The sequence below is a fragment of the Ovis aries genome, chromosome 3, assembly GCF_016772045.2.
Source record: "Ovis aries strain OAR_USU_Benz2616 breed Rambouillet chromosome 3, ARS-UI_Ramb_v3.0, whole genome shotgun sequence".
Taxonomy (NCBI): domain Eukaryota; kingdom Metazoa; phylum Chordata; class Mammalia; order Artiodactyla; family Bovidae; genus Ovis; species Ovis aries.
In genome coordinates, this window is record NC_056056.1 from 148,734,632 (window position 1) to 148,756,803 (window position 22,172).

General features: G+C 35.2%; 1 protein-coding gene across 3 annotated transcripts in view; it reads left to right on the forward strand.

The window, feature by feature from the left end:
• Positions 1-22,172, forward strand: part of CPNE8 (copine 8) — a 261,274-nt gene that overhangs the window by 226,483 nt on the left and 12,619 nt on the right. For all 3 annotated transcript variants that reach the window (XM_060412779.1, XM_004006455.6, XM_060412777.1), the window contains 4 exons: positions 4,789-4,970; positions 12,502-12,629; positions 15,721-15,823; positions 17,881-17,938. In XM_060412779.1, coding sequence (XP_060268762.1) covers positions 4,789-4,970; positions 12,502-12,629; positions 15,721-15,823; positions 17,881-17,938 — 471 coding nt within the window. The remainder of the gene's footprint in view (positions 1-4,788; positions 4,971-12,501; positions 12,630-15,720; positions 15,824-17,880; positions 17,939-22,172) is intronic.

The window sequence follows — 22,172 nt, forward strand, 5'->3', positions numbered from 1 at the left end:
AATTATGAAGTTGTCTGGAAAATGATTTAAGATAGTGGAACAAAGCAATGAATATGTTGTTCAATAAAGTTCCTGGTGAAAATGAAAGATGTGTATTTTATTTTATTTTTTTTAATTTATTTATTTTTTAATTGAAGGATAATTGCTTTACAGAATTTTGTTGTTTTCTGTCAATCCTCAACATGAATCAGCCATGAAGTGAAGTCACTCAGTCGTGTCCGACTCTATGACCCCGTGGACTGTAGCCTGCCAGACTCCTCTGTCCATGGGATTCTCCAGGCAAGAATACTGCAGTGGGTTACCATTTCCTTCTCCAGGGGATCTTCCCGACCCAGGGATCAAACCCGGGTCTCCCGCATTGGAGGCAGACGCTTTAACCTCTGAGCCACCTATATCCCCTCCCTTTTGAACCTCTCTCCCATCTCCCTCCCCATCCCTCTAGGCTGATACAGAACCCTTGTTTGAGTTTCCTGAGCCATACAGCAAATTCCCGTTGGCTATCTATTTTACATATAAGTTTCCATGTTACTCTCTGTATTTTATTTTTACTTAGAAAAACTGAAGAAACTTTCTGGCCAACCTAATATTTCATACCCACTAGGATGACTATAATCCAAAAGTTAGAAAACAGCAAGTGTTGGCAAATATGTGAAGCAATCGGAACCCACCCTCACATACTGCTGATAAGAATGTGAAATAGTGCAGCCACGTTGGAAAGCTCTGTGACAGTGCTACAAGTTGTTATACATAGTTACCATATGAACTAGCAATTCCACTCTTGGATAATATATACAAGTGAGATGAAAACATATGTCCACACGAAAATTTGTACATGAATGTTTATAGCAACATAATAGCCAAAATGTGGAAACAACCCAAATGTCCATAAACTGATAAACGAGTTTGAAAATGTGGTACATTCATACAATGGAATACTATTCAGCAATAAACAGGAATGAAATATGATGCAATAAAACATGCTAAACACAGATGAACCTTGAAATCACTGTGCTGAGTGAAACCTAGTTACGAAAGACCACATGTCATGTGATTCTATTCATAGAAAATGTCCAGAATAGGTAAATTAAAGTGACAGAAAGTAGTCATTGTTTAATTCTGGGCTGGATAGAATAATAAGGGAATGATAGTAAATAGGTACATTTTTTTGGGGTGATGAACATGTTCTAAAATTGACTGTTGATGCTTGTGCATATTTGTAAATATACTTAAAATCATTGAATTGTGCATTCTAAATGGGTTAATATCAGTTATGTAAATTATATCTCAATAAATTTTTTAAAAGAGCTTGGTGGTTGTTTAGTCGCTAAGTAATGTCCGACTCTTGTCACCCTATGGACAGTAGTAGCCTGCCAGGCTCCTCTGTCCATAGGATTCTCCAGGCAAGAATACTGAAGTGGGTTGCTATTTCCTTCTCCAGTTAAAAGAGCTTATTCAAGTGTTATTTTTTTATGAAGGCATAGTGACCTCTAAAACAAAATTATATATGTTTGATAATATTCAAGGTTTAAAATATTACAAAATCTTCAAGCAAAGAGTTATAACTAACAGTAAGAGCTATGAAGTGTACCTAGATTCTTATTCTAGTTTGACCAATTATTACAGTGTAATTCAGGCAAGTTACTTAGTCTGAAAGTTATTTGATATGAAAAACAAGTGTCATAAGCTTATTGAAAAGGGACTAAGTGAAACATGAAGTAAGTTCATACATGTTATAATAGCATGTATGTTATGTTCTATGCTATTATAATTATTATTGTTATTAGCTGATAACTCAATGTTATTAACTTACTACAAGTTCACTTTTCCATGTGCATTGCTGCTGATATGGAGGTGGTACAACTATGGTCCCAGTTTCAAGAAGTTGCCAAATTCTGTGGTGCAACACACAAAAGCATAAAAGTAGAAAAGAAAAGACAATAAAGACAGGACTAAATAAGGAAGGTCGTCTCATGCGTGTGAAACAAAAACTGTAGGAGGAGAAAGTGAATTTCAGGACTGGGTGGCAAACTGAGCGGTAGAGATGGAAAGAAAGATAGCATTAGTGATATAGTGAAGAGCTTGGTCTGGGTGAAGACGCTAGAAAGAGATATGGAACATCTTTGAATGGATACGATTGGTCTCTGCTAGGCATGATAGGTGGAGAAGGCAAAGGCAACCCACTCCAGTACTCTTGCCTAGAAAATCCCATGGACGGAGGAGCCTGGTAGGCTGCAGTCCATGGGGTCACTAAGAGTCAGGCACAACTGAGGGACTTCACTTACACTTTTCACTTTCATGCATTGGAGAAGGAAATGGCAACCCACTCCAGTGTTCTTGCCTGGAGAATCCAAGGGACAGAGGAGCCTGGTGGGCTGCCGTCTATGGGGTCGCACAGAATCGGAGATGACTGAAGCGACTTAGCAGCAGCAGCAGCAGGCATGATAGGCCAAAGTGTTTAGATATGCTGGGGCACTAGTAGTGCTTTTCAGTGTGGTTCTCTTAGAGAAATAGAATTAGTTGTGTATTGCAACCATTGGGTAACAACTCTTATATTTGAGAGTTGGGTTAAATAATCCCTCAGGCAAGTAGAGGCATTATTTATCTGTGGTTCCAGTAGGTCTTTGAACAAGAAACAAAAATCTCTGCTTTAGAAAGAGCTGTCAAAAATTGCACTAGGTAAGTTAAACAGACAAGGAAGACTGTTCAGGATTTTTGCAATAGAGACCAAAGCTACAGCAACGGAAGAAAGAAATTGAACTCTTCTCCTCCAAAACAAAAGATGAAAGAGTTTATAAGTGCTGCTGTGAGCTAGTGGGAAGGTGTTGAGAGATACTGGAGGTGAAATTAGTCTGTGTGATTAGGCCATCTGTGTTTACTGCATGCTCAGTCGCAACCAGCTCTTTGCAACCGTTTGGACTGTAGCCTGCCAGGTTCTCTGTCCATGGGATTTTTTCAGGCAAGGATTTTTCAGTTGCCATTTCCTCCTCCAGGGGATTTTTCTGACCCAAGGATCCAGGGATCGAACTCCAGTCTCCTGGTTTCTCGCTTTGCAGGCAGATTCCTTACCACTAAGCCATGGGGAAGCCTTCTGTGTTTACTAATTAGCAGCTATTGAAGTTAGGCTCCTACTCTCCCATAGAGACTAAGCAACAGAGGTGATATTTTTCTTGATTATTACATTTCAAAGGAATGACTCCCAGGTCCCTAAGAAAGACATTCCTGAATTGTAGAAGATTTATACTTCAAAGGAACAAAAAAAAATCACAATTCCAAGGTTTCTAAAGTAACTGCTCCAAGAAATAAGAGGTCAAGGGCCTATAGTCAGGAGAAACCTTTCTAAAGTTAGTCAAGCTGAATGAAACATTAGGGCCCATCTTGATCATAAGACACTTTTTAAAAAAAATTTTGTCATGTGACCCTTGAATGCTGATAACCCTTGTAAATATATATGCATTTACACGATGAATTATCTTTAAACCAGAAATGTTCTGGGTATTGTTATATGCATTATAGACTAAAGGGAGATCTTTACTTTGTTTCTCTCCAGAACCCAAGTGCTTATTATTACTTTTTCCTTAACACAAAAGAACTATGCTTTGCAGGTTTCCTTCTTTGAGCAATGTTTTAATGTAGAAGTGAGCTTTATGAACTGCTACAAGTCCCATATAATTTCCATTTTCACTTAAGAAACTAAAGGGACTTTCAGGCTGCCTTTGTGCTGGTAATTAGGACAACTGAATCTGAATCTGTGTGTTTGAGTCGTGGTGCATATATTGCTTTCTTTGTCAAATTCATCTTTATTCAAGTGAGACATCCTATATTTGTGGATGACTCAGACAATAATAACAATAGTAGTTAAATTTTACATTTCTATTTGTTTAGTCACGAAGTCCTATCTGACTCTTTGATACCCGCTGTGCTATAGCCCACCAGGCTCCTCTGTCCTTGGAATTTTCCAGGCAAGAATCCTGGAATGGGTTGCCATTTCCTTCTCTTACATTTCTACGGTGCTTTACAATTTTTAATCACTTTCACACATATAATCTTAGTTTTTCTTCTCAGTAAACACTGTAGTAGGGTTTCTAACAGGAATTTTACAGTTAGTTGTCCTACAGATGGAAAGACTTGACTTTCGGCCTTTTTACTCCTAACTTAATGTCTAGTTAGAAACTGAATAATTTTTCAGATCCAGATTTTCAGCATAAATTTGAAAATCACCATGTTCTCTTTTCAAGTAATTAAATTGGGATAGGTCTCACATATTCAATTTGTTTGCAATACAGCTTTAAGAAGGCTCATAATTGTTGAAGCCTGTTAACATCAATCGGGTCCTTTGATTATAGGCGTAAGGAATCAAGCTAAAGGCACATAGTCTGTTAGTTTTAAATAAAGATTACAATAAAATAAAATACAAAATTATTTTTAGGCCTCTGGGGCTAAAACTCAAGAATTGCCTATGGCATTGACAATGAGAAATAATTTTTGAGAAAAGTCAACATATCTTTGGGAAATTTTCTACATGTCTGATCTAATTTAATAAATATCTCTATGTCATTGTGCATCCAAAAGAAGCTACTGGGTTGACCAAAGGTCTGCTTGGATTTTTCCATAAAATGTTATGTAAAAACCTGAATGAACTTTTTGGCCAACCCAATATTTAACACATTATGAATGTAGGCAGAAAAGAATATTATTGATATTTCAATCTGAAATAGATTTCAAGAAAAATGTCTAAAAATTATACCTTTAGCTTGATCTCTCATGTTTTAATTTTTTTTCTATCATCAGGCAACCCTGCCCAGCCCACTTCTCTCCACTACATGAATCCTTATCAACTGAATGCCTATGGTATGGCACTGAAAGCAGTGGGAGAAATCGTTCAAGATTATGACAGTGATAAAATGTTCCCAGCTTTAGGTTTTGGTGCAAAACTGCCTCCGGATGGAAGGATATCTCATGAGTTTGCTTTGGTAAGAATACATGGAAATAATTGATATTTTGAAAAAAAAATAGTATTTTGGATCTTTTCATAGGTTCACTGCTTATGCTTTAATTGCTCATGTAGCAACTTCTTATGACTATAAAATCAGCTCAGTTTTAGTAAATGATTGATTTAGAAGTGTGATATTAATGGAAAAAAGACGAATAGATTAGCAACAAATCTACCTAAAGTGCGTATGATTTAAAACCTATTCTGGTTTTCAGTTGCTACATAACACCTTCCATTATATTCATGATTTGTGGGTCAAGAATTTGAGCATGATACAAGGAGAATGGTACGTTTGTTCAAGATACCTGGGCCACACCTGGGATGCTTTGATTGGCTAGAGATGGATGGAATTGTTCTACTGGAGCCGTATATCTGTTCCTTTCTGACTGTTGGTTGAATTCCTCAGTTTTCTTCATGTCATATCTCCTGGAGCTAGTACATCCACTAAGATGTCTCATTTGCTCATGACTAATACCTACAGCTAGGATGGCTGAAATACCTGGATTCTCTAGGCATCTTTCCTTCTTTCTACATACAGTTTGTCCATGTGGTTTTGTGGGCTTCATCACAGTGTACTGGTCTCAAGGTAGTCGTATTTCTTACACAGCAATCAGCTTTCTCAGAGTGGATATTCTAAAAGGCTGGGGAAGAATCTTCAAGGACTTAGAAGTCTCAGAAAGTTATTTCTCCTACATTCCTTTTTGTCAAGCAAGTCACTAAGTTCACCCCAGTTTTGAGGTAGTGGAAGTAACCTTCACCTCTCAAGGGGAAGGGTATCAAACAATGAGTAGCTATCCTTATTCTTCCATCTTCCAAAATGTCATTTCTTTTCAAATATAAAGGATCAGTTATTGGTAGAATTATTATTTTTCAAATGTAAAGCAATAATTACAGGTATAATTAATTATAATTTCAATATAATGCAGTAGATGTGACTCAAATATTTATCTCATTAATGTTTAATTTACATAAATCCACTCTTGTTGTATGATTGCAAATAAGCAATGTTCTGTATTCTACCTTTAAAATAAACTTCACACAGGTAGTGCTTATAGGCCCAATCAGCCTTATTCTCACTTACATTTTTTGATAAAAATAATGGGAAAAACTATGTGGGAATGGTTAGATATCATTTTGGAAAATTTTTAAATTTTCCTAATAGAAATGCCTCCCTGCTATACTCTATATATTGTGAAATTAGAGTCTTCTGTGCCCAACAATTTTTGTAGGTATTTTCTGTTGTTTTTATTCTTGTTACAAAAACAATGTGTGGGATTTTTTTTTTTTTAGTTCTATAAGAAAAATAGACAAATAAACAATTCAATTATTTACTAATTACTGAGTATCAAGCCAGGTACTTTATGCTCATTTCTTGTACAATCTTCATAAAATTCTTGTCTGATAGGTCATGAGATGAGTGACACATCACACTACTATCAAGAGCCACTCATATTAAATACACTGAAAAGAGTACCCCCAGGAGTTGTATAATTTAGCCCAGAGTCACAGAATTTAATCAGGTTTCCAGAAGACAGGACTTGAACCCAGGTCAGTCTTATTATAGAATCTTTGTTCTTAACCACTACTAAACCACATTTTATAAAAAGCATCTATAATAATACCACCTCTTAGATATGTCCTTTATGAGCCCCATTATGTACGCACACACACACACATGCACACACACACACACACACACACACACACACACACACATACACTTCCAGAACCTTCTATATGATGAGACTTTATCTTCTTTAATATATTTTAAGAGTTGTATTTTAATTTTTTCCCCATATGTATTCTTGATTTTTCTGTTCCATCACCCCCATTTTGGGAAAGGTTGCTGGAGGTTTTAATTTTCTAATGTGAAATAGCCCATATGCTACCACCCCCAATGTCATATAAAAAATGAATATCTGTTGTGATTTTGTTGTGTGCTGGATAATTAAAATTTCCCAGAAATTTATAAGACCACGAAAATCACTCACGTGATCCTATATCTTGTGTGCCTCAGGAAAAAGGTCCTGACTATTTTAAAGCTTAAGAAAGGAATAATAAAAAATAATAACTATGCTAAACTAAATGATATTAATTTTCCTTCCACAAGTTTTTCCTCACCTTTGTGTATGATTTTTTTTCCATTTGTTCTCTAATTCTCTCCTTTTCTGCTTTTCCTGCCTCTATATTCATTCTTTACAACCAAACCTATGCAAAGGAGAAACTTTTTATTATTTGCATCTTAAATGATTCTTTGAACCGAACTCAGATATTTATAGAAGGTCGCACTCTAAATTTATGAAAAATAGTTTCTAAAATTGGTGAAAGTGATGATGATAATGCTTCATCTTTAATTTTACTTAATAATTATATGACCTTAACTTTTTTCAAAGCACTTTTTTCTTGAATAAGACAAAGGTTAAGTAGATCTTCAGAGAGATAGTACTCCATTTAATTTTCGTGTTAACTTCATCCTAAATAACTACAATATATAACTGTAGATGCTGAAAATGGCAAATAGAAAAACTTCAGTCCATGTCAATCTGGCGATTAGTGTACTACCTAGTGTTACCAAACCCTCATATTTCCACGGTAAGAATTTGTGATCTGTATGTTGACAATCATTAATGTTTATCAAACCGAATTCAAATAATCTTTCAGATAGCAAGGGAGGTGTCTCACTATTCACACTGCTCACTGAACCTGGGGTGGGTAAGGTGCAAGCAAGGAAGCTGGAAGAAGATTCAAGGAGCCATAGGAACTGCAGACATGTTTATTCTCTGATGGCTGGTGCGGCAGCCATGATGCAGCCGTGCTGTATTCTCTGATGACTGACTCAGCAGACACAGCCATAACACAGCTGCAAGGGCTTTTCAGGTGGAGCTTATACAGTTTTACAGAAAAAAAAGGGGCCCATGACCAAATGAGTACATCATGACATGCAGGCACAGTGCTATAAATGATCTCAGATGTTACATAACCATGGAGAGTCATTATTTATGGAACATGAGGCAAAAGCAAGAGGTCCTGGGGCAAGAGAACCTGACTACTGCCACCGTGGCCAATTGCTCTTTCCCTACAAGAGCTCTTTAACAAAAATTTTAAATCCCTAATTGGCGAGTTTGAGGCTGGCATCAATGTTGAAGTTGAGCTTTAATCAATCAAAAGGATCTAAGGTAAACCCCAGCTTTTTATTTGAAATATGTGTAGGAATAGGTATTGTGGAAAAAGAAAGAGAAAATATCCCTGTATTACCACTTTAGCACTTTTGATTGTGGAATGCCATGGCTGACAATGATACTTGATGACTCATTACACTGTACCTGGAGATATAATTACTCATTACACTGTACCTGAAGATACTGAAGTTTTCAACAGTATGTAAACCAGGAACTTCCAGATGTTCAAGCTGGATATAGGAAAGGCAGAGGAACCGGAGATCAAATTGCCAACATCCTTTGGATCATCAAAAAAGCAAGAGAGTTCCATAAAAAACATCTACTTCTGCTTTATTGACTACGTCAAAGCCTTTGACTGTGTGGGTCACCACAAACTGTGGAAAATTCTTAAAGATATGGGAGTACCAGACCACCTGACCTGCCTCCTGAGAAACCTGTATGCAGGTCAAGAAGCAACAGTTAGAACTGGACATGGAACAACAGCCTGGTTCCAAATCAAGAAAGGAGTATGTGAATGCTGTATATTGTCACCCTGCTTATTTAACTTATGTGCAGAGTACATCATGAGAAATGCTGGGCTGGATGAAGCACAAGCTGGAATCAAGATTGCTGGGAGAAATATCAATAACCTCAGATATGCAGATGACACCGCCCTTAAGGCAGAAAGCGAAGAACTTAAGAGCCTCTTGATGAAAGTGAAAGAGGAGAATGAAAAAGTTGGCTTAAAGGTCAACATTCAGAAAACTAAGATCATGGCATCTGATCCCATCACTTAATGGCAAATAGATGGGGAAACAATGGAAACAGTGATCATTGAGACTTTATTTTGGGGGGCTCCAAAATCACTGCAGATAGTGACTGCAACCACAAAATTAAAAGATACTTGCTCCTTGGAAGAAAAGCTATGACCAACCTAGACAACATATTAAAAAGCAGAGACATTACTTTGCTAGCAAAGGTCCATCTAGTCAAATCTATGGTTTTTCCAGTAGTCATGTATGGATGTATGAGTTGGACTATAAAGAAAGCTGAGTGCTGAAGAAATGATGCTTTTGGACTGTGGTGCTGGAGAAGACTCCTGAGTCCCTTGGACTGCAAGGAGATCCAAGCAGTCAATTCTCAAGGAAATCAGTCCTGAATATTCATTGGAAGGTCTGATGCCGAAGCTGAAACTCCAATTCTTTGGCCACCTGATGGGAAGAACTGACTCATTGGAAAAGACCCTGATGCTGAGAAAGATTGAAGGTGAGAGGAGAAGGGGACGACAGAGGATGAGATGGTTGGATGGCATCACCAACTCAATGGACATGAGTTTGAGTAAGTTCCTGGTTTGGTGATGAACAGGGAAGCCTGCCGTGCTGCAGTCTGTGGGGTCGCAAAGAGATGGACACAACTGAGTGACTGAACTGAACTGAACTGAAGATACAATAGTGTAAAGGAAATATTACGAGGAAATATTTCTAATAAGCACATGGCCAGAGACCTTAAAAGAAAATCTTCTGCCCTCTTCCTTAATAAACAACAAAATTAAATGTATTTATTTTCAAAAACATTCTTCATTTTACTTTTGTGTTAGAGCCTCACATAAGCTTATTTTTATTTGTCTTAACAAGCAAAAAACAATTCCCCTTGTTATCGTTTTAAGAAATAAGTTTTTTAAAGATTTAGAAAATCATTCTATCAACATAAATAAAAAGGGGGGGGTGGAGAATGGTACCTTGTTATTTCCAGAGGAATAAAGGAAATACATAGTTTTATAGGAATATAAATCCCATCCCAGGCAAAATGTTCAAATGCTGATCAAAAAGTAACTCAGAACTATCCTGGTTTGTAATTGTTCCCTTAAGGCAGATATATAATATATTTTATGCCCAAAATCAGTAATGAGTTTTTATTTTAACTAGCTTTATACCTTATCAAGCAAAAAACAACCTAAACTTATATTTAAAGGAAGGTTAATCAAAGGTCAGCTCAGATTAGCATCAAAAAAATCAAAACATCAAAAAAAATTAACGTCAAAAAAAATTTTTAAATTGCTATTTTGTGCTAAATATTATACTTTCATGTTTTAATTTGAATTTGTATAGTCAATTCTATAATATAATAGTTATTTTATTACTTTAATGTTTTAGAAGTTACATGAGGGTTAATTAATAAATTTTGAAGGAGAAGACAAAATTTAAAGAACAAGGCGGATATAAATTATTCTTTCACAGGTGACAAAATTGAAGTCATTGGTAACATTTGGCTTAGGTCACTAAGATCCTCAGTCTTTCAAATGCTTAGGATTTTGTAATATTGTTACATAGTGGTGGTTTCCTGGTGGCTTAGATGGTAAAAAATGTGCTTGCAATGCCAGAAACCTGTGTTCAGCCCCACAGGTTTGGAAAGATGCTCTTGAAAAGGAAATGGCACCAGCATTCTTGCCTGGAGAATTCCATGGACAGAAGCTACAGTCCATGGGGTTGCAAAGTGTCAGACATGACTGAGCAGCTAACACTTTCACACTTTGATTGTTCAGATAAAACATATACATACTCATTATGTTTAAGCATAGTGACTATGTTTAGTTGGGCTTCCCTGATAGCTCAGTTGGTAAAGAATCCACCTGCAATGTGGGAGACCTGGGTTCAATACCTGGGTTGAAAAGACCCCCTAGAGAAGGGAAAGGTTACCCACTCCAGTATTCTGGCCTAGAGAATGCCATGGGCTGTATATTTCATAGGGTACCAAAGAGTCAGACATGAAAGCAGCGACTTTCACTTACATGCTTAAGCATGGTTACTGTGTCTAGTGTTTTAAAAACATAACTACAATTATATATATATATATATACATATTACCCCCTTCCAGAGGTGGAGCCTAATTCCTCCTCCCTTGAATGTAGGCTACACTTAGTGACTCATTTCTAAAAAGTAGATGAAAGTAAAAGTAATGCTCTGCAACATATAAGATTAGTTTCTGGGCTTATTGGAGCTTCCTCCTTGCTCTCATTTTGGAGAAGTTAGCCACTTTTGTTGCATAATGTTGGAATACACAAGCAGCCCTGTGCAAAGTTCCTTTAGCTTATCACCAGCAAACCGTACAGGTGAGCCTTCTTAGAAGCAGATTGTCCAACTCTGGTCTTGCTTTCAGATGACTGCAGCCCAGGTCAGCTTCTTGACCCTAAGCTCTTGAGAGATCCAGAGCAAAAATCACCTGGCTAAAATATGGGATAATAAATGCCTACTGTTTTAAGCCACTACCTTTTGGAATGGTTTGCTAAATAGCAATAGACAACAATGCCTTATTGTGTTGTTTGTGGAATCTGGACTCAGAATTAAACCTAATAACAGAGCATTCAGAGAATGAGAAAGCTGAACCAAGTCTCCAGTTGCCCTTCTAGATTCTATCTGCCGAATAAGAACTCCAGTGCTGTGCTAAGTCACTTCAGTCATGTCCGACTCTTTGCAACCCCATGGACTGTAGCCTGCTAGTCTCCTATGTCTATGGGATTCTTCAGGCAAGAATACTGTAGTGGGTTTCCATGCCCTCCTCCAGGGGATCTTCCGAACCCAGAGATCAGCCCACGTCTCTTACATCTCCTGCATTGCAGAAGGATTCTTTACCACTGACCACCTAGGAAGCCCAAGAACTCCTGTGGCAAGCTCCAATTCCATTGAACAATATGAACAAGTTTCTCTGATTTTTTTCACTTTACCTTCTAGTGATGCTACTCACACCAAATTATATTCCCTTTGATCCCTTTTTTTTGGGGGGGGGTTATCAATTTTGGCCTGAAAATGTGCAAGTGGCAGATATTTTATGTTTTTACTTCCATAAAAAAAAAAACTATTTGAATTGATAGTATTTTTCCTGATTTTTGTACACAACACTGCAGAAAGCTTGGAAAATACAGAATAATCTAAACAATCAAATAAAAATTGACAATTATATAACCACTCAGAGGTAGCCACTATTAATATTTTGTTTTCTTCTTTTCAGATTTTTATATGTTCATCTTTATATGTTCAGAGATCTGTGTATAAGTATTAATCATAAAATGTGATATTCAACTTCTCAAGATTATTTAGAATTTCCTTCTGCCCGTTAGTTGAAAAGTATCCATTTTTAATGATTGCACATTACTGCATATCACAATCTATTTAATATTGATATGTTATAATCTATTGTTGATTACTCAGTTTATTATTATTATTTGCTATTATGAATATATAACTGAGTTTTCTTTGAAAAAAGCTTTATGGATATCAACATGTGTTGTTCTCTTTTTTAGTTTATTTTTATAGACATTATTCATTCTTTTCCTGTTTTTGCTGTAACATTCTACAGAATGGGAACCCCCAAAACCCCTACTGTAATGGCATTGATGGTGTCATGGAAGCTTATTATAGGAGTCTGAAATCTGTGCAACTGTATGGACCAACCAATTTTGCTCCTGTAATTAATCATGTAGCAAGGTAAGTAAATAATTTGTTTATTTTATTGTGCTGGACCAGAATGAAATCATAATTTTATTGTTGGCATGGCTCCACAAATGAAAGTTGTTTTCTAATAATTTACCTCCAAGAAAGTGAAGGAAAAGATATACAGTAAAAAGAATCTCCATTGAACTATCATGATACTTCAATAAGAACTTTATATCAAAATATCAAATGAAAACTATACATTGGTTTATGTTAGGACCTATATTTGTTCAACCAGGGAAAAAAATTGTATTATTTGAATAAGCATCCATGAGAGCAATATCGATCACAATCTCAACTGTGAAATCACTCATATCTAAGATTATATTCCATAGCAACATAGAAGTAATAAGAGATTGAATTCTATGAAGACAACTAAAGCCTTTCAGTGATATATAGGACACATTATCTTAACCTCCCTGATATTAACATATAGTATATGATATTGAGATTAGAATATAATTACTTATTCTAAATACATGTTCTAGAAAAATTGTTAATGTAAAATTTTATATACATTTGCTTAGCATAACCCAGGTCTCCCACATTGTAGGCAGACGCTTTACCATCTGAGCCACAAGGGAAGTTGCCCTAGTAAATTAGACACTACTTTTAAATCCCTAAAATATTTTTACTGACACAGTTTTAAATTCTATGAAACCCTGCCTAATTTTTAGGTAATTGAAAAGGAACAACTCTCATGGCTTTCCCAATATGTAACCAAAACTAAAAAGTACTGCATTTGAATTACTGAAGTTCTCTATTTGAAGGTTCTGGTACTTTACCATCTCCCTGTTAGATGTGGTCAGGCTACCCTGGCGGTTCAGTGGTAAAAGAATCTGCCTGCCAGTGCAGGAGATGCGGTTTCAACCCCTGCATCAGCATAATCCCCTAGAGGAGGAAATGGCAACCCACTCCAGTATTCTTGCCTGAGAATCCCTTGGGCAGAGGAATCTTGGTGAGGTACAGTCTATAGGATTGCAGTCAGACATGACTGAGCATACACAAGCGCATTAGACATGATCAGCAACTTAAATATGTTCTACTTTTCATTACCTGGGACATAGACATGATAATAAAATATCTCTGCACCCAGGACAGTGGACTCTCCTGTGGAATTTCCATCTCAGGTTTACACTGATACACTGACAATGTTTTTTCTGAGTGTGACCCTTTAGATCAGGTTTTTCAAGCATTTTCAGCTACAATTTGTATTCTTATCAATTTTATGGGTTTTCTTGGTCGCTCAGTGGTAAAGAATATGCCTGCCAGTGCAGGAGATGTGGGCTTGATCCCTTGGTCAGGAAGATCCCCTGGAGTAGGAAATAGCAACCCACTACAGTATTCTTGCCTGGGAAATCCCATGGACAGAGGAGCAAGGCAGGCTTACAGTCCATGGAGTCACAAAAAGTCAGACATGACTTAGCAACTGAACAACAACAATGAACCTTATATCTCAACCCTGGACACACATAATTAAAATAAAATAATATGAAATAATATTTATTCTTAGCTCATATTTTCTTTTTTTATTACTATGGTTTCCTTTTCTTTTCTATTACTTTTTTAATGCAAATCTTGACCCGCGAAATTGATTTCAAAATTCACTGAGTCATTACTTGTAATTCGAAAAATACTTCCTAGCTTATTGTGTTACATAGATGAGTAATATCATCTATACTTTCTTTTCCTAAGTCTTTGATAGCCATCAAATAAAGCAGAATGAAAAATTATATTAATGCAAGATAAATTATATTTGATTCTTACTCTCTTACACACTGTCATACCCATCACTGTTTTATGAAAAGATAAAAATGATAGAACCTGTTTTGTGTGAATTCATGCTATTTATTATAAATTGCATTTATAATAACTTATTACCAGTGTTTACCAATTAATTTCATAGATTTTGTGCTGGTATATCTTTGCTGTAAAAGTTAAACTTTTAGCTATGAAGTTTGCCCTGATATATTAGGCCATTGGTTTGTCTACAATGTATTCAAACTTTATTATTATAGAGTCCATCAGGTACTGATTTTCATTGATAATCAATAGATATTTCATTGAAATAATTTTTCTGTGATTTACTTGATGATTTTTTATAAACTGTCCTCTATGAGCACCATAATGCTTCCTCATTATTAGATATGACCAATATACTAGTTATGTACTAAAAGTCATAAAACATATTCTATTGAGAATATCATCAATATACTCAGAATGGTAGAACAAAATGGAAAAAGAGAGGAAATATAGTAATAAAATTCTCCTGTATATTTCTAGTATTATTTGGTGAGAATTATGCAGTAGAGTACAGTAGATAAGTACTAGAATATGTTCTCATTACATGCCTAATTTTTGTCTTTGATTTTTATATTTTCCTTTTCATCTTTCACCAATTTAAGACCTAAAACTATAGCTTTGTCAAAAAGTATTTCTTCCGTTGCATTTTTATAATTAAGGTGAAACTCACATGACATAAACCAACCATTTTAAAGTTTACAGTTCAATGACATTCAGCATTTTCACAGTGTTATGCAATCATCACTGCTATCTAGTTCCAAAACAAGAATAATAATCATTTATATAATTTAACATGTATAAAAATCTACCAGTGTATAACAATATAAATATTTACTACCATACATGAAATTTCCTTATTAACAATAGAAAGTTGCATTATCTTGATTTTAAAGATAAGAAAATAAAGTTCAGATAGCTTATGTAATTTATGCAGAAGACTATACACATTATGTGTTGCTTAGACAAGATATCTATTTCCAAAAGCCATAGCCATTCCTCTGTGGTAACATGCCTTCCAGCTCACCTTTTATTTGTGAATGAATTTCTAAGGCTGCCCAACATTTCTGTGTGCCAGCATCCAGTATGCTGTTATTCTAGTGTGCTGTCTCAGAGAAAAAAAATTGTATATTTGAGAATTTGCCTAATATAGGCTCCTAACAAATGTTGAAATATTTTCTTGAGATTAACAGATGTGTTGACTATTCCTAATTATATTTAGCAGCTATCATGTGAGAGAAACTGTTTTATTTTGGGTATTGTTTACCTTTTATTTGCCTTTCAGATATGCTGCTTCCGTAAAGGATGGCTCCCAGTATTTTGTACTCCTAATTGTGACAGATGGTGTTATCTCAGATATGGCTCAAACTAAGGAGTCCATAGTTAACGTAAGTAGGAATCATTCTGTCTTGGGCTGGCTAAACGAAAGTATTGTGCTACTTAGGTTAATTAACTGAAGTCTTAGTTGACTTAACAGTGAAACAAAATGTCCATGCCTTTGCAGCCAGTGCATTATCTAGACAACTCTTTTATAAATGAAAATAAATCATATCATCAACTTCATGTGCATGAGTGAGTTTATTAGTTTCATGTATATAGTCTTACAATTTGTACAGAATATTTCTAAATATTTGCATTTCAATTACAGGAGAACTGTGATAGTTTCTATGTTTATAGAACTGGATGGGGACTAGTTTCTAATTATGTGCTACATTTATGATTAATTGATTATCTTCTTTATTAGACTATAATCTATAAAATCTATATTTACTAGATTGCAATCTATAAAATTATATCTGGTTTTACTTACCTTTCTATATTCAAGTTGAGCAGTATTTGACACAAAGTAGACATTAGTAAAAATGGTTGTATGAAAGATTATCATATTTCATAATTAGTAATGGCTTATTAATGACATAATTATTAATAGCATATAATTAGCTGTTTGTGTGAGAAAAATTAGTTACATGTGGGAAAAAATAAAATTTTTATAGACATATACTTAGCAAAACCAAACACAAAATGAAAGAGAGGTAAAAGCTTGCACATTATGTGGCACACTGTCTTGCATAATATGTGGAGCCTGGATGGAAAGGAAGTTTGGGAAAGAATGGATATATGTATATGTATGACTGAGTCCCTTGACTGTTCACCTGAAACCATTGTTGATTGGCTATATTGGGCTTCCCTGGTGGCTCAGATGGTAAAGAATCTACCCGTAATGCAAGAGATCTTGGTTTGATCCCTGGGTCAAGAAGATCCTCTGGAGAAGAGAATGGCAATCTACTCCAGGATTCTTGCTTGGAGAATTCCATGGACAGAAGAGCCTGGTGGTCTACAGTCCATGGGGTCGCAAAGAGTCAGACATGACTGAGCAACTAACACTTTCACTTTCACTCCTATACAAAATAAAAAGTTTAAAAAAAAAACTTGAAAGGTGTTTCTCCAAAGAAGATACACAAATAATCAACAAGCTATAAGAGCCTCAACATCACTAATATTTGGAAAATGCAAACCTAAGCCACAGTTAGATATCACTTCACACATGTTATGGTGGCTAATATTAAAATTTTTTAAAAAACTTAAAAAATAAACTAATAGGACATGTACTGAAGAACAGTTATTCATATTTCAATGACCTGATGATGTGGTTGCTATATTGCTCCACCTTTCTGTTGGTGGATCTCATAGTCTTAGCATAAAATTATTTAATCATACTAATAATAACTTTCTATAATTATCATTTGTAGTCACACATTTGCTATAAAAATTGCTTTTCCTAGCCATAACTATTAATGAGATAGAGTACTGCTTTTTCTTCGCAGGTGACCCTATTGGTAAAGAACCTGCATGCCAATGCAAGAGTGGCATGGGTTCGATCCCTAAGTTGGGAAGATCTCCTAGAAGAGGGCACTGGCAACCCACTCCAGTAGTCTTGCCTGGAGAATCCCTTGGACAGAGGAGGCCGGCAGGCTACCGTCCATAGGGTTGCACAGAGTCAAACACAACTGAAGCGACTTAGCATGCATGCATGCACTACTTTTTCACAAATATGGCATCTTTTTTCACCTTTCAGTAACAAAAAGATCTTCAAATAGAGAAAGAACAGGAAAAAAGAAACTAAAGATACCCAGAGTCAGCTTAGGAAAATTTTGTCTGAGAATAGCAAGTATAAGCAAATGCTCAGTTTAAAAAAAAAAAAAATTTTCCAAGACTGGTTATTCCTGAAGAAAATCCACATGAATTAGCATATGTACAGAGTTCAGAAAGGATAAAAGTGGAGTCAAGTATATTATTCTGTGTTAATATTAAATACATCCAAAAGTATTTGAATGAAATTATGTGAAAAAGTGTCAATACTTAGGATATTATTTTCTTCCTAATTCTTAGTTGTTTTCCTAATTCAGTTTCTTAACTGTGAACAAATTTTATATTCTCTTTGAAGGCTTCCAAACTTCCAATGTCAATAATTATAGTAGGTGTTGGACCAGCAGAATTTGATGGTGAGTAATAAAATTTCAATAGCATTAATTGGGAATTTATTAACTGTAACTCATCATGTACTTACATATCTATCACTCCTTTTTTTGCATATAGGGATATGAGTGTGTATGTGGGTTTGTATACTATGTCCATGTACGTACAGACATAGATATCACATGATGGAGTCTACTGAAGTGAGCAAATTAAAAGAATATCTTCTGAGTAGTTCATTATCTCTCTAGTATAGGTTAATTCAACCATGTAGCTTTCTGTTTTATTAGAGATGAATTGTACCTCAAAATATTTCTTAATATTGAGTGATAAATTGAGTTTTTGTTCCTAAGGCAAAACACACTCTGGGTTCCCTAAAAACTTTTAAGGGTGAGCACTAAATAAATAAACCACTATGTTGAGAAGCATAATAATGGATTTTCAGACCTTGGCTTGTTGGTAGACATTATCTTTATAAATATTTATGTTCTGTCATATGAAAGACCAAAGTAAAATGAAAATGGATATGACTATCTGAAACTTAATAAGACTATATAATCATGCTAAATTCACTTATTGGGCAGTTTTCTGTTTCTGTTGGCTAAAGCCATCTTCAAATGCCAATTAGTGATGGGTGTTCATGTAACTAGTAATCTGGTAGTAGTAAACTCTACTAGTAAACTAGTAAAGTTACTAAACTAGTAAACTCTAAAGTTAGTCCATTTCTTGTCACCTGATGGATTCCTTTAAGAGAACTCTATGCTAGGTAGCAACTGTATAACCCCATAATATTCACCTGATTCATGTGTTTTTACATTGATAATGAGAGTATTTAGCTTGGAACTTTAGAAATTAGAATAATTTTAAAATATTTGAAGCAACTTTTGGTATGTGACAGGTTAATTTAGGCACATAGGTGGCTAATCATAATATGATCATCACTAAGATGATTCTTGCCTAACCACCAGGGCCTCCCCAGTACAGACAGTACAGGTCTGTCAGTCTCAGGAAAAACAACACAGCAGTTATATTGCTGATCTTGGAGGTTCTTTCCTTTGATTCCATACTTGGCTGGTCACACTTTGCATCATTATAATCTTCCAGTTTCTAAAGCAAAGTCAGTTTAGCCCTGCCTGCTGTTGCTCCTGCTAATATTTTCTCTGTCTCTGAATATTTACATCTGTTTTCATTGTCCATCAAGCATGAATCTGAGCTACCTCTCTGGAGTCAGGAAAACTAAGACACATCCTTCTTGTTAATACTTTGTGTACTTGATCATCTGCACTGAACAGTGACAGGCTACAATTCACAAACTTTACCAGTTGCTAGGTTAAAGTAATTCATGATTTCCTTTTCAGTTACTAATTTGCTTTTGCCTCTCAAGTATGCACTTTTCACTGGGTACACCCCAGCTCTCCAGGAGTCCTGTGGAAGACCATTGTTAGGTGTAAGACCTCAATCACTGTTCCTCAACCTCCCACACATAATGTATGAATACAGAGCAACTGATATTTCCTGGTGAATATTTCTGGTCATATATTTCTATTCAAAGCAGCAGGCACAGCTATTTAGGTACTACCCTCATACAATAGCCACACTTATTTATTTTCTTCAATTCTTTTGTTCCCAATGAATTCTTTATCAGAGTTTTGAGGTATGAAAATTCATTATTTCCCCCTCTGATTTCTTGAACTAACTAAAAAAAATATGCAAGAGTCACTCAAATAGAAATCAAAATGTAAGTTTTATTAATAGTAGTTCAGAATTAGAGAATCTGAGTTACCCTGTGCACAAACTCAGACTTCTTATTTCTTTTCTGCCCCAAAATTAAATGACCTCCCCTTTATGTCAAGGCCTCCTCAGGACAGGAGCAGAGCCTTGCCTATTTATCATACCACAGGGAGAAATTGCCTTCAACCTGAGGATAGAGTACTCCAAAAAGAGATTCAAGGTCAGTTCCATCTCCCAATCTTAGTTATCCTATGAATCACTCTTCTCATGAGGAAGAGTGATTGAAGATTATAGACATAAGGAATTTGCCTTCCCATAGAATTCTGTCTTGGGAATTAAAGTGAACTTTTCCTCTGGCAAGCCTATAAACAGGCAATTAGGGTCCTGAAACACCTGATTTTTGTTTTCACCCTGATGGAAGAAAATTTCTGAGTTACATTCAAGTTGTTATTATCTTATCAGAGGAGCCTTTTTCTAGGCACTTCCAAATCTACCATAAGTAAGTTTATATAGTATGCATATAAATTAGTAGGAAAAGACTGAAGTAAAACTTGCATATTTTCTCAGTTAGCTACATAAATCCAACATCTACATGTATTTCAACCAAGAGGTTTACATAGGCAAGAAATAAAACATATTGCCATCTATTCTTTGAAAGTAGAGGAAATATAAATTAACTATTAGATTAACGAGTATTTAAATGTCTTATTTCTGAATTTCAGTGAGAATAATTTAAAACTTTCTGTATAATTTTTCAAAGCAGAATTTCTTTGTCCTTAAAATGCAACAAGTCAATGTAGTATCCATGTAATTGCCTTGATCCAAGTTTAGGAGAGGGGGGAAAATATAAGGGGTTCTAACGTCATTTTGTCTCCCAAGGCTAGAAAGAAATACAGGTCTGTTTCTTATACATCTTTTATCCAGAGAGGGGATCAGGTGGGTAACCGGGGCTTATGATTTCAGGTTCCTTGAGGACCAGATGATCTGAAAAATTGAAGGATGAACATTTCCCTTCCACCACTTACATGCCATTTCTTTTCTTCTTGCTCTCAAATGTGTAGTTTCCAATTCTGCTACCTGCAGCCTTTTAACCCAAAGGACATACTGAAAAGTGGGTGATATTTTTATAGCATCTCATTCTAATACGTTGTTGCCTGAGTAACTGCCATTTTCTTTAACTGAAATGAAACACTCACAAAAACCAATGGAGATTGTAGAGGACAGTGGAAGGTGAGGCCCAGAACATCATCTAATTTTTGTTGTCTATTTTTGAGTGAGTATAGGGTAATCATTATGAGTTATTAGCAAATTAGATAATATAGGAGAAAATTCTCTGATTGCTGACATGTCACCATCAGTGTTCATTTATGTCTCAAAGTAATATGAAAATTTTGAAAACAAACCTAGAAGAAAAAAGAAATTAATTATTGAAAATATTTGAGTATATTGAATTTTCCTATTTAGATCCCTAATAAATAGGAGAGAAAAATAGTTCTTTTGTATTTTGAATAATTTAATTGCCTTGTTAATGGAAATTTATACAATTTACTAAATATTGACATATATTATATATTTAAACAGATTACTGGATGATGGTTCACTATCAAATTATGTGTACTGGCAATGTTTCACCCCAGATATTTATTCCTGAAAATAGGTAGAAAAGTAAAACTTAAAAGACATGTTGTTAAAAAAAAAAAAGGCATAATGACATAAAGAACAGTTTGATGGTTGCCAGAGGCTTGCCAGGGCTGGAGGTGGGTGAAATGGGTAAAGGAAGTCAAAAGGCACAAACTTCTAATTATAAAATAAATAAGTCATGGGGAAGTAATGTACAGTGTGGTGAGTATAATTAGTACCATGTTGCATATATGAAGGCTGCCAAGAGAATAGACCTTAAAGTTTTTATCAAAAGAAAAAGAATTTATAATCATGTATGGTCAGTTAGACTCATTATGGTGATCATTTCACAGTATACACAAATAGTGAATCATTACATTTTACTGCTAAAAATAATATAATGTTATTTTGCAGTTATATCTCAATCAAAATAAAAATAGGAAAAACAGTAAAATATCTTTAACTGAAATGCATTATCCAAGCACTGAAGAAAACAGTGAAAAGGTGAGGACTGTATTCTAGTGTTTTTTAGAGGGCAAAAAGCAAACAGTTGGTTTGCAAAATCAAAATGGCTCTCTGGAGTCTGGTGAATATCATGTGTATACAAAATGAGTTTCTAGTAACAGAATTATACTTTAAGTACAGATTAGCATTCCTTATGTAATTACTTATTTATAGAATTCTCACCAAAAAACATTAAACTCTGGAAAATGTTCTCAATTGCAGCATAACACTACTGTATACCAGCAATTCTGTTATATCACAGCATTCCCAAAAAGCAGTTGACCTATGTAATGTCAAAATTATTTTTAACCAATGAAAAAAATCATACCTCAGAGAGAGATGATTTATCCAGTCACTAAAAGATGACTTTTTGTTTTAAAATCTATTCACAAAAAGATTACAGACAAT